This window comes from Caretta caretta, chromosome 7 (genome assembly GCF_965140235.1).
Source record: "Caretta caretta isolate rCarCar2 chromosome 7, rCarCar1.hap1, whole genome shotgun sequence".
Classification (NCBI taxonomy): Eukaryota; Metazoa; Chordata; order Testudines; family Cheloniidae; genus Caretta; species Caretta caretta.
Window position 1 is genome coordinate 42,010,742 of NC_134212.1, and position 13,162 is coordinate 42,023,903.

The following is a 13,162-nucleotide window of genomic DNA, read 5'->3' on the forward strand; positions in this document are numbered from 1 at the left end:
AGAGCCCAGGAACTTCTAGACTGAAGTGTAAGTAGATCTGATCTCCTCACTCATGGAAGCAACTCATTTATCAAAGAATTGAAATAAGGAGGTAACAGATTGCAAGTCTAAAAATATGAGGCTCTCCCAGGATACGTTCATCAGCCAGAAAAAGAGCAAAAAGATGCCAGACATTTTGAAGGTTAACCATCTTTCCCTAGAAAGAGAGGACAGGGCTGGGTGAAGAAGAGACCCCTTCCTCCAACATGCCACACTGCAGTGACATGGGAAACAGGCTGGGCAGCCCATGCTTACAAAACAATTTTGAAGTCAAAGACGATAGATTAGGTAATGATGTATCACTGGGGCAGGCAGGGTTCCATTCATAATTGCATTATCTCAATTATAATAAAAAAAAAGAGGAGGTTACTCACCCTGTGCAGTAGCTGACATTCTTCCAGATGAGTGTCCCTGTGGGTGGCTCCACTTCAGGTCAAGGTGCATCCCAGCGCCTTTGATCGGAGATTTCTACAGCAGTACCCCCTAAGGGCTGTGCACGCGCTGTGCCTGCCTCTTGAGCTGTCAGTGTTCTAATAGCGCATGCACGGCCCAGGCTCCTCAGTTCCTTCTCTACAACTGAGTGTGCTACAAATTCCAAAGTAGAGGGGAGGAGGGCGGGGAGTGGAGCACTCACAGGGACACTCATCTCAAAGAACATCAGTTACTGCACAGAGTGAGTAACCTCCTCCTCTTTGAAAGATGTTCCTGGGGGTGCTCCACTTCAGGTGACTGAAAAGCAGTATCCCTTAGGATGGTTGGGACTTCGGATGAGGCAAGAAGGCTGTTGACAAGACAGCTCTCCCCAATCTGGTGTCAGATGCTGCAGTGTGGATGACAGTGTAGTTATTAGCTAAGGTAAGGTTTGATGCCCAGGTAGCTAGCTGCCTTGCATATGTCAGACAGTAGGACATTACGGAGAAAGGCTGTGGATGTGGAAACAGCTCTGGTAGAGAGTATTCTAATTGACGTAGGAGATTGTATTTGCCTGAGTTGGTAACAAAGGCTTATGCAGTCAGCAATCCATTTGGAAAGTCTCCGTGTAGCGATAGCATTTCCTTGTGAGCGCTGAGTAGTAGAGACAAAAAGACTGGGGGTTTTCCTAAATGGTTTTGTCCTATCTAGGTAAAAGGATAATGCTCTGAACATCAAGCGTGTGCATTGTCGTTTCAAAGGCATTAGCATAAGGTATCGGGAAAATATGTTGGAATGGGTATAGGTTCATTGAGGTGAAAGGAATAGTATCTTAGGTAAGAACCTTGGATACGTGCGGAGTGTGACCTTATTGCAGAAGAACATGGTATACGGAGGGTCCGCCATAAGCGCCCCCATTTCTCCTACTCATCTGGCAGATGTGATTGCTATGAAGAAGGCGGTCTTCATGGATAGATGGAGAAGGGAGCAGGTAGCCATCGGTTCAAATGGTGTTGCCATCAGAGCTTTGAGGACTAGGTGTAAATCCCAAGGTGCAGCAGGTGGTTTCACGTCCGGGTATAACATCTGGATGCCCTTCAGGAACCTTTTGGTGATTGGATAGGCAAAGACAGTTACGTTGTCAACCTTACGGCAGAAGGCAGCGATTGCTGCAAGGTGGACCCTGAGTGAGCTTGTAGAGAGGCCAGATGTTTTAAGGTCTAACAGGTAATCCAGGATCAGTGGGAGTGAAGCAGAAAACTGGAGAGGTCTGTTTACCAGAGCACCAAGATGTGAACCGTTTCCATTTATGCAGGTAGGTAGTGTCGTGTGTTTGTGTTCTGCTGTGTAGCAAGACAGTGCATACTTGGTCTGAACATGTTAACTCCGCATCAGAGAATCATCGATCAGCCAGGCCCTCAGGTGGAGACGTATGTCGGGGTGAAATAGTTGTCCCCTGCATTGCGATAGGAGGTTGCTGAGTGGCGGAAGAGGAATGGGTGGTTTGACCAACATGCGCAGGAGAAAGGGGTACCACGGTTGTCTTGGCCATGCTGGGGCTATGAGAATGATGTTGGCTCTGTCTGTTCGTATCTTCTGAATTACTCTGTGCAATAGAAGCATTGGTGGGAACGCATATATGAGTCTCGGTCCAAGGGATCATAAAGGTGTCCCCCCGTGTTTCCCCAGGCCTGCTCTGGAGCAGAATGTCGGGCACTTTTTGTTTGTTGCTGTGGTGAATAGATTCAGTTGGGGATAACCTCAGGTCTGGAAAATGTTGGAAAGAATGAATCCATTGAGTTCCCACTCGTGCTGTAAGGGGAACGATCGGCTGAGCTCATCTGCAATGGTATTCTGAGAACCTGGCAGGTATGAGGCGGAGAAATGGATGTTGTGTTGAAGGCACCAGTTCCAAAGTTTTACCACCTCTGTGCAAAGGGAGTGTGATCAGGCTCCCCCATCTGACATAAAACATGCATGTGATGTTGTCGGTCATGATTCGAATTTGGTGGTTTTGGATGACGGGAAGGAAATGGAGGCAGGCATTGCGTACGGCCTTGGCGCTCTAGCAAATTTATGTGAAGCCTGCTTTCTGAAGTGGCCCATAGACCCTGAGTAGTGAGGTGGCTGATGCGTGCTCCCCATCTTGTGAGGGATGCATCTGTGGTGACGGTAATTGAAGGGGGATCTTGTTGGAAGGGAATCCTGGGTGCAGAGCTTGATGGGAGAGGTCCACCAGAGGAATGAGTCCTTGACTTTCTGGGGCATAGTTAGTAACCTGCTTAGTCTGTGCTTGTTTGGTTTTATAGCCAACCCTGAAGGCACTGCATGTATAGGCGAGTATTTGCGACCACAAATGTGCAAGTGGCCATATGTCCTAAGAGCTGTAGGGAGTCTTGGACTGTAGTCTGGCACTTATCTGGGTAATAAGGATGCCCATTGTGTGGAATCTGGCCTAGGGGAGAGATGCAAGAGCAGTGGTGGAATCAAGGTGGGCACTTTGTTGGGTAGGTTGTAAGGTAGATTTGTTTTTGTTTATTTGCAGACCCAAGGTGTGGAAGCAGTGAAGGGTTGCACGAGTTGCGTGGTTCGCTTCTAACTGAGTGGGAGACTTAAAGAGACAATCGTCCAGGTAAGGAAATGAGAGGATTCTTTTTTCTCTGAGATGTGCTATTACAACTGCTAGCACCTTGGAGAAGACACATGGTGCGGTGGAAAGGCTAAAAGGGAGGACCTTGTACTGGTAGTGTTGCGCTCCCACACCAAACCTGAGAAAACGATGTGCAGGGTGGATAGAGACATAGAAATACGCATCTTGGAGGTCGAAGGTTGAAAACCAATCAATGGGAGAGTAACCATCCAGAATTTCTGTTTCTTGACGAACTTGTTCAAACGTTGAAGATCGAGGATCAGGCGCCAACCACCGCTTTTTCTTTTCCATCAAGAAGTAGTGGGAGAAAAACCCTTTCCTTCTGGGTTGAGGGGGTACTTCCTCTATTGCTCCTAGATGCTGTACCTCCTCAAAGAGCAATTGCTCGTGAGAGGGGTCCCTGAAGAGGGACGGGGTGAGAGGGTGGGTGGGAGGTAAGGAGAGGAAGGGGATGGCATAACCCAATCTGATCATTTCCAGGACCCATCTGTCTGTAGTGATGGTTTGCCAGGAATGGATGCAAACGGTTTCCAAAAATATGGTTGGTTGGAGTTGGGGCTGGAGAGGGTGTGAGGTTTTCTATACCCTCGACCAACACCTCAAATTTATTTATTTTGGTTAGGAGGGTACGTCACCGTTGTTTGCAGAGGGCAACGTCGTTGGTTCCTGAGCTTATGTCTTTGTTGTTGTTGCGTATCATATTGTCCGAAAGGTGGATGTTGCACAAAGGTATGATAATGCGGTCATTGGTATGGCTGATATCTATATTGTCTCTTCTTTGAGGCAGGTGTTTGGATGCCTAAGAATCAAAGAGTGGCACGGGAATCCCTCATGGAGTGAAGGACCCCATTGGTTGTAGCGGCGAAGAGCTTGTCTCCATTGAAAGGGAGATCTTTGACCATATTCTGTATCTCCTTCGGAAAGGAGGAAGAAACAAGCCATGAGGACCGCCGCCTGACGACGGCTGTGGCTGTGGATCTGGCGACTGCATCCGCAGCATCGAGGGTGGCTTGAAGAGCTGTGCGGGAGATCAATTGGCCCTCGGACACCACTGCTTTAAATTGTTGTTGTTTATCCCCCGACACATCATCAATAAATTGCATTAACTTAGCATAATTTTTGTGGTCATATTTTGCTAAGAGCGCTAACATAGTTAACATAGTTCACTACTCTAAATTGCAAAAGTGGAAGAACATCACACTCTGCGGCCGAAGGAGTCCAGTCACTTGTTATCTTTGTCTGATGGAGTGTAGCGGAAGTGTTGGTATTTGTTTTTCTGATTGGCTGCGTTGACCACTAGGGAATTAGGTGACAGGTGTGCAAATGGAAACTCAGAACCCTTAGATGGAACAAAATATTTTCCGTCCAATCTCTTGCTAATGGGTGTTATTTTAGCTGGGGTCTGCCAAATAGTTTTAGCAGGTTCCATAATGGCCCCATTAATTGGTAGGGCTATTTTGGAGGAGGTCGTAGCTTGCAGGATGTCAGTAAGCTCATGGTGTGTTTCAGGTACCTCCTCCAGAGTAATCTTGACCTCTTCTGCTACTCTGTGAAACAACTCTTGAAAGTGAGCAAGTTCATCAGTAGCGGGAGGTGGTGGGGGTACCATGGCATCTTGTGGTGTTATCGCTATAGAAGAGGTGTGTGGGGCAGTGTTCTCTGTAGGGGTGGTGGCCACTTCAGGTCTTATCTGGGTTTCAGTGTAAGCAGGCAGTGGGGAGGGTCTGACAGCTTTCCTCCGGCCACCCTGCAGAAGACCTGAGTGTTGTGCGGTGTAGGTCCATGGACCCCAGGGTGGCCATTGCCCCGGGCGGAGCATAGGTGGTCCCATCCAGGGATTGCCATACCAGTGTGGACAGCCTTGAGGATATGGAGATCATGCTGTAATATGTCTCCCAGTTGTAGATAACTGACTCTGGGGAGAGTATTGAGAGGAAAACATCTGGTCATTGTATTCCTCTTCCTCCCACACTTCACTAGAGGGGCTTGAAGTGGTAGGGGAGTACTGAAGGTAGCGTGCTAAAGCTCTTGGTGACAGGTTGGTGCTGAGAAAAGTAGAGTCAGGAGCATGGGACACCCTTAAACCCTCTGGCTTTAAAAGCTGCTGTGGAGCTGAGTGACCAGGAGTTGGTGCTAGTGTAGCTGGTGAAGGCAGAGTCTGCTGGCGCACCGAAGGTTGTCCTGGGGGCACAAGCTGGCTCACCAGAGTAGAAGCCCCTGAGGTGGGCACTGCAAGGGAGGCAGAAGACCTCAGGAGGCTCGGTGTTGAGAGCGGCGGCTGTAAAAGCAGTGCCGCAAGATCAAAGGATGGTGCCGCACCCGCCGCTTGTGCTGTCAGCACCATACTAGCAAAGGTGGCCATAGGAGAGCTGAAAGAGGCAGGAAACTGGAAGCCCTGAGCCTCAGCACCATGTAGTGGGGCAGCCGACTCACGGTCGGTGCCTGAGGTGCCTGCCGCGTGAAAGGTGCTGAGCCGCAGAGCTGGAGTCAGCGGAGACTGGAGAGCTGGTTTTAACTTCTTCCCCAAGGAACGACTCCTGAGGGGAGAGGAAGCTGGCCATTTTTTGGCTTTTCCTTTGCCTCTGGAGGGTGTCACAGAGGTTTGCTGGCCAGGGTCAGAGGTAGGTCTGAGGGAGTTTTCCAGGAGCAGCATTTTAAGCCTGAGCTCCCTGTCCTTGTGGATCCGCGCTTTCAATTTGTTACAGTGGACACATTTTTGGAGTACTTGAGACTCCCCCAAACAGCGTACGCACTGTGAATGGCCGTCCAAGATGGGGATGGCATCCTTACAGGAGGTGCATCTCTTGAAGCCTCGGGAACCAGGCATGTCGGAAACTGCGGAGGTTTTTTTTTTTTTTTTTTAAAGAAATAAAAGTAACAGCTAATGTAACTTATCCAAGTAGTAATTCTAAATGACTGAAACTAACTAAACTGAGAAACAAACTAACTAACTAGTCTCAAAGAGCACGGCTGAACTCCGTCTCTAGCCAGGAACAGTAGAGAAGAAACTGAGGAGTCCGCATTGTGCACGCGCTATTAGAACACTAACAGCTCAAGAGGCAGGCACAGCAAGTGCACAGCCTGTAGGGATACTACCATAGAAATCTCCGATCGAAGGCGCTGGGATGCACTTTGACCTGAAGTGGAGCACCAACAGGGACATCTCTCATCTTGTGCTACTAAATATCAGAGGGGTAGCCGTGTTAGCCTGCATCCACAAAAACAATGAGGAGTCCGCTGACACCTTAAAAATTAAATAAATCTGTTACTCTTTAAGGTGCCACCAGACTCCTGGTTCGTGCGCTACTCTAATTCTCTTCTATGGGTGGCTATAATTTCGAGGTTGTGCATTATCTCAGTGTAATATTCTCTTATTTTAGTGAAATGGTTGAGTTAAAAGCATTTGCAAAGTCCACTTGAATTGTAATTCCACATAAAGTTTCAAATACATTTTCCCTCATTTGGCAATTTAGATTTAGGGTTTACTACATTTGAGGCTCTTCTTCCATACCAAAAAAGACTGCACTCTATTAAAGGTAGACTTGAGGAGTGGGCGGAGTTAAATAAAAGCCAAAATACAGTATTAATCATGTAACCAGTGTTCAAAAGCCAGCCCCCATTGTGGAGTTGATTTAGCTATATGTGGTATGAGAGAACCCAACAGCTTTCAGTCCCTGTTATGTCCTAGCTGTGTTAAATGTTTTAGAACTTTTTGTTTTGTTGTTCAATAGATATATTCCAAATTTGCCTTTTTTAATTAAACCCAAGATTTTACTGCAGAATAAAAAGCAAATCTAGTGCCCTATTTATACTGCCATCTCCACTGAGCTTTTATTTTACAAAAATGAGCAGCTTACTCACAAGACAGAGCCAAAACACCACGTAGTTCTAGTTCCTCCTAAATTTATCTAAGGCATAAAGCTGCCAGTGGAACAATAGTGATGTCTAAAGTCAATTTTTTCTAAATTTATATCCATATAAACATAGATAAAGTTGACAATGCCATTCTCCCCCCCTTTCCCCTCCTCCCCATGCCCTCCTTACATAGGGTATGTCTACACTACGGAATAAGGTTGAATTTATAGAAGTCGGTTTTTTAGAAATCAGTTTTATATATTCGAGTGTGTGTGTGTCCCCACAGAAAATGCTCTAAGTGCATTAAGTGCATTAACTCGGCAAAGTGCTTCCACAGTACCGAGGCAAGCGTCGACTTCCGGTGTGTTGCACTGTGGGTAGCTATCCCACAGTTCCCGCAGTCTCCGCTGCCCATTGGAATTCTGGGTTGAGATCCCAATGCCTGATGGGGCTAAAACATTGTCGCGGGTGGTTCTGGGTACATATCAGGCCCCCGTTCCCTCCCTCCCTCCGTGAAACAAAGGGCAGACGATCGTTTCGTGCCTTTTTTCCTGAGTTACCCGTGCAGACGCCATACCACGGCAAGCATGGAGCCTGCTCAGGTAACCGTCACCCTATGTCTCCTGGGTGCTGGCAGACGTGGTACTGCATTGCTACACAGTAGCAGCAACCCATTGCCTTCTGGCAGCAGATGGTGCAATATGACTGGTAGCCGTCATCGTCATGTCCGAGGTGCTCCTGGCCACATCGGCCAGGAGCGCCTGGGCAGACATGGGCACAGGGACTAAATTTGGAGTGACTTGACCAGGTCATTCTCTTTAGTCCTGCAGTCAGTCCTATTGAACCGTCTTATGGTGAGCAGGCAGGCGATACGGATTGCTAGCAGTCGTACTGTACCATCTTCTGCCGGGCAGGCAAGAGATGTGGATGGCATGCAGTCCTTCTGCACTGTCTGCTGCAAATTAATCCTTTCACATGCTTGCTTTTAAACCATGTATAGTATTTTAAAAAGGTACACTGACCGGAGGTCCCTTCTCCGCCTGCCGGGTCCAGGAGGCAGCCTTGGGTGGGTTTGGGGGGTACTGGCTCCAGGTCCAGGGTGAGAAACAGTTCCTGGCTGTCGGGAAAACCGTTTTCTCCGCTTGCTTGCTGTGAGCTATCATCTTCTTCGTCCCCAAAACCTGCTTCCGTGTTGCCTCCATCTCCATTGAAGGAGTCAAAAAACACGGCTGGGGTAGTGGTGGCTGAACCCCCTAAAATGGTATGCAGATCATCATAGAAGCGGCATGTTTGGGGCTCTGACCCGGAGCGGCCGTTTGCCTCTCTGGTTTTCTGGTAGGCTTGCCTCAGCTCCTTAAGTTTCACGCGGCACTGCTTCGGATCCCTGTTATGGCCTCTGTCCTTCATGCCCTGGGAGATTTTGACAAAGGTTTTGGCATTTCGAAAATTGGAACGGAGTTCTGATAGCACGGATTCCTCTCCCCATACAGCGAACAGATCCCGTACCTCCCGTTCAGTCCATGCTGGAGCTCTTCTGCGATTCTGGGACTCCATCATGGTCACCTCTGTTGATGAGCTCTGCATGGTCACTTGCAGCTTGCCACGCTGGCCAAACAGGAAATGAGATTCAAAGGTTCGCAGTTCTTTTCCTGTCTACCTGGCCAGTGCATCCGAGTTGAGAGTGCTGTCAAGAGCGGTCACAATGGAGCACTCTGGGATAGCTCCCGGAGGCCAATACCGTCGAATTGTGTCCACAGTACCCCAAATTCGACCCAGCAAGGCCGATTTAAGCGCTAATCCACTTGTCAGGGGTGGAGTACGGAAATCGATTTTAAGACCCCTTTAAGTCGAACTAAAAGGGCTTCATGGTGTGCATGGGTGCAGCTTTACATCCATTTAACGCTGCTAAATTTGACCTAAAGCCCTAGTGTAGACCAGGGCATAGAGATGATATCCAGGTGACTTAACTGAAGAATCAGGTCTTAAGTCGTTTTTTCATATTCTTTTCCATCTTGGTATTTTTATGGTCCCAGTCACTGTACTATCTAAGCACCTTGCAAAAGGTAATAAATTTATCCTCATTATAGCCTAGTAAGGTAGGAAGTATCATCCACATTTTACAGATGGTGAACTGAGGTGCAGCAAGATTAAGTGCATTGCTCAAGGACACTAAGTTCATCTATAGCCAACTGACAAATTATCCCATATCTCCTGAATCTCAGTCAAGTATCTTAATCACAACACTATCCTACCTCACCTAAACTTTCCCCCCTACTACTACTACTCTTACCCTGGAACTTATTCTAAGCAATTTCAGATTTATTTATTTTTTAAATCAACTTAACAGAAAATGTTTTTACCTTCCCCTGTCCTCAAATACAGAATTTCCTGACAACCAAAGTTGTGTCAAGGTCCAGAAAGGATATTATTTACCTATGCACCAATAACAGAACTCATAACCCTAGCAGGATAGAAATGGGAGCTTTCTCCGTTCAGAATGGGACATACAGCCTCCACTTCTAGCTCCAGAAGGTCATGAGAGACATTAAAATTGTGTCATTTTGTGTCTAGAAAGGCTATTTAATATGTTTAGACATTTTAAATCGGTCCTTCTAAGCTTTGCATTTTCAAGCTCATGATAACTAAGACTTTATATGCAGAACAAAAAAAAAAAGCGGTCCCAATAAGATAGTTAAGATGCAACTATTAAAATGTTTGTGAAATAGTTTCCCTGTAATCTGTATGACATTAAATACAACAAAGCTACATTAAAATAATGGTATTTAGGTTGCAACGTCAAACACTCCAAAGTTAGGAAATGCCAGAATTAATGTTGCCTTAATTAGTCTCCTTTTTACATGTGCACTATGATAGTCTTTAATTACATGATGTTATAGTTCAGGGCAAGCTGTACCTTTGACCCTATGACATTCTGGGATGCAATCCAGACTAGTGAGGGGTTGTGTCACCACCTGCCCTGCAACCCTGGGTGCCTCACAATGCTTTGCTGCTGTAGCTCCCACCTGTGCCACTCTCAAACAGCATTCCAGCCTGCAGGTAACACCCTGAGTGTCTGTGTATAGCTGCCGTCTGCCAGCCATACTCCACTCACATTAGCTTCCACCAACCTTGGTTACTACTTTCAGGGCGACCCCCAACATGCTGCTAGTCCAGGATTTTCCCCAAAAGCGTGTGTTCTGCACTGTCCAGCCCTCTCCAGGGCAGTTCAGTTATTAGAGGTCCGTAGCCCCTGTAAGGGGTCAATGTACAACAGTTTGCTACTTCAACTAAAACAGTTCAGTTTAAACAACACTGGATTAGTTTTGATTAAAGAATAAAACAAGTTTATTTAACTACAAAGATAGATTTTAAGTGAGTACAAGTATAAATCACTGAAGTCAGAAATGGTTACTGGAGAAAGGAAGACAAAACTAGTAATGAAACAAACTAGACTTGGTTCAAGGTAAAATTCTTACCACAGGTTCCCAGCAACACTGCTGACCATATTTTTTAAGTCAGGATCCGCCCCCAAAGGACTATTTCCTTTGCCTTCTCAAGTGAAAAAGTGAGAGTGAAAGATAACATACCTGGGGTGTTTTTACCCCTCTCATTTATAGTCCAGTTACACTCTGAAATGCATTTTCCTGAGAGTTACCCCTAGATATAGTTCCTTCCAGCAGTGAGGACGGAGACATGGGCTCTTGAGGTTCCATGCTGATGTTTGTTAAAATGCAAAGCTATCTGTTCCTTCCCTACTTTGCTGCCAAAGAATGGCCATTTGAAAGTGATTGCCAATCAACTTTCATGACACCTGGCTAGAGGCGTTGCCTTGTCCTTTGTCTTCGAGAAACTGGTTTGCCTCTTCCCCAGACTTGTCTGATAAACACATTTCAGTCATAACTTCAGCTTATGTTCATAACTTTACATGTAATGTTGCTACATGAATTTCACCATGATATTATTGACCAGTGAGTTACTAGTTTTCAAACGATACATCACACAGCATATTTTATACAAGATTATTACAATAGTGTTTTGGGTGTGAACACAGGGTGCATGGTCACCAATCCCTCACTCAGTCACCCTATGGGCACCCTTTTCAAGGGATGGGCCTGTACTTCTCTTTCCAGTGCAATCCCTCTAATTCTCCCCACTTTTAGACTATGTTGCAAGCTCACAGCACCCCTCCTCACCAGCCATGTCTTCAGCGGGCCCAGTTGGGTCGTGGCCACTGTGGTAGACTTCCCCTCAGCATTTGTGATCAATATGAAAATGCAGTAACCAGTTTGCTCAAAACAAACTATCGTTTATTTAACCATAGAAACAAAGAGGGAAACAATTAAATCAAAATGCCTATACATGTTATCTTACTAAAACCTACATTTTTCCTTGCAATTTTAGGTCGGCCCCTCATGCCTCAGGAATTTGGACTGCCAGTGAGGCAGACTGCACCCCTGCCTCTCAGTTTGACCCAAAGACAGTGCCCCCCACTTCACAAAAAAGCCATTTTATGAGCACTAACAACTGAACTCAAGTCACAGGTTGGTTTCCTAGAAATGCGTAAAACCTCCCACGACTGAGTTAACTCTTTGCCCCCAGTGTAGCAGAGAGCATGATAGTAATCATATAGAAAAAGACATACACACTATTCGTTCAAGATACAGCTGTCTCCCACATTTTTCACATATGATCATATGATATTTTTTCCACAGGAACCCTGACTCATTTCAGTGAGTTGGATGTGCCACAGTCCCAGTAATTCATGACACAGTATTAAAAAAAAAAAAAAAAATCAATGAAAGCAGGTAGCACCAGATTGAGTCTGGTACCATAAAAACTCATGGGTGTAACTTCTATGCCATAAAAAACAACATTCCAGCATGAGAGGTTTGATTTTCTTCACAAATCTCTCCTGTGTGTCTTACTCATGTCTGAGGTCTCAAGAAGCCACCTTGACCTGGCCCACCAGGAAACAAGAGCCCCCTCATTGCCCTGTAATCCAGGACAACAGCTATAAACCAGATCTCTTCTCTCCCCGCCACCAAATCTGTGGCAAAACAGTACACAGCTGCCACAGATGGCGGAGTCTTCCAAATTTAGAGGCATGAAAGCTTTCACTCCCACCCCCACCAACCACTATCTCCAACACTTCCAAACTGATAATCTTCAATGGCTCAGTCCATTGGGCAAAATCTAATGATCTGATCACAATGAAGAATATGGAGACAGTGCAGATCATGAGCTCTGGTCAAAGCTGTGCATCTCATATGGACAACACGCACAAAAAGGTCTGCATACTTTGCATCAAGCAAAATCACCTATAGAATGTTTCTAATGGATAAGCACTTAAACTATATAAGTTAAAGGATAAAATGATTACCCCATAATGAACATATTTCTCCCCAAAAAACTGTTTCATGACGTGTTTTCCGAAGTCTACTATGTTTTGCAGGTGGCGTAAGATTTCCTCTGGTGCCTGAAAAAGAAAGAATAGTACATGGTCATAAGTGAATGCATGCAGTAATAATAATAATATACAGCACCTGAAATATTCACTTGTCTTAGAAAATTTCCAAATAATTGGGGGCAAGTGCCATCAACTTCTGGAGATCCTAAAGCTGTCACTGAAATTAAAGTAAGTTTCTAGCCCTTACAGTTGCAAATATAATTTTCCGAACATGAAGCAAGTGTAAATTCACACAGCAATGCCTTGTTGAGTCTGCAGACAAGCTGCACAAGTGCCTGTGCTGTTGCTCACAGCTTTGGTAAAAACTGCATATTGACATAAATAGTACTATGATCCATTTCACTGCTGCTATCTGAAATCTTATGGGTAGCAGTAAAACTTTCAAGAATCAGATCAGTTTCCCTCTACTTATGTTCAGGAAATTTCTGAGAAAAAGCAGTAAAGGCAGATAATGAAAGGATTGAAAAAAGGAGACAGTGAAATAGTGGATTAGCCAAAACCCCTCTCTACTGTCACTGCCACGCTTGCAGCAGCCAGGAGGATCTATGGTGGTTAAACAGGGAGATTATATTCCTTCCTACCCGCAGACAGAGGGGTTGAGAGTGAGAGCAGCCTTTAATTTTCCCTGACTTTTACCTAGTTGTTGCCCCTAGACAATGTGCCCCCTTATTGTAGTTTAGTCTTCTGTGGGTTTTAAACCCTATGTATAAGAGGGTGGGCGTAAATTGATGAACACGTAT

General features: G+C 45.8%; 1 protein-coding gene across 6 annotated transcripts in view; it reads right to left on the reverse strand.

Moving 5' to 3' along the window:
* Positions 1–13,162, reverse strand: part of IPPK (inositol-pentakisphosphate 2-kinase) — a 103,646-nt gene that overhangs the window by 39,460 nt on the left and 51,024 nt on the right. For 5 of the 6 annotated variants that reach the window (XM_048858354.2, XM_048858356.2, XM_048858361.2 and 2 more), the window contains one exon: positions 12,336–12,431. The exons of the other annotated variant lie outside the window; for it this stretch is intronic. In XM_048858354.2, the coding sequence (XP_048714311.1) occupies positions 12,336–12,431 (96 nt within the window). The remainder of the gene's footprint in view (positions 1–12,335; positions 12,432–13,162) is intronic. 6 annotated transcript variants of the gene reach the window in all.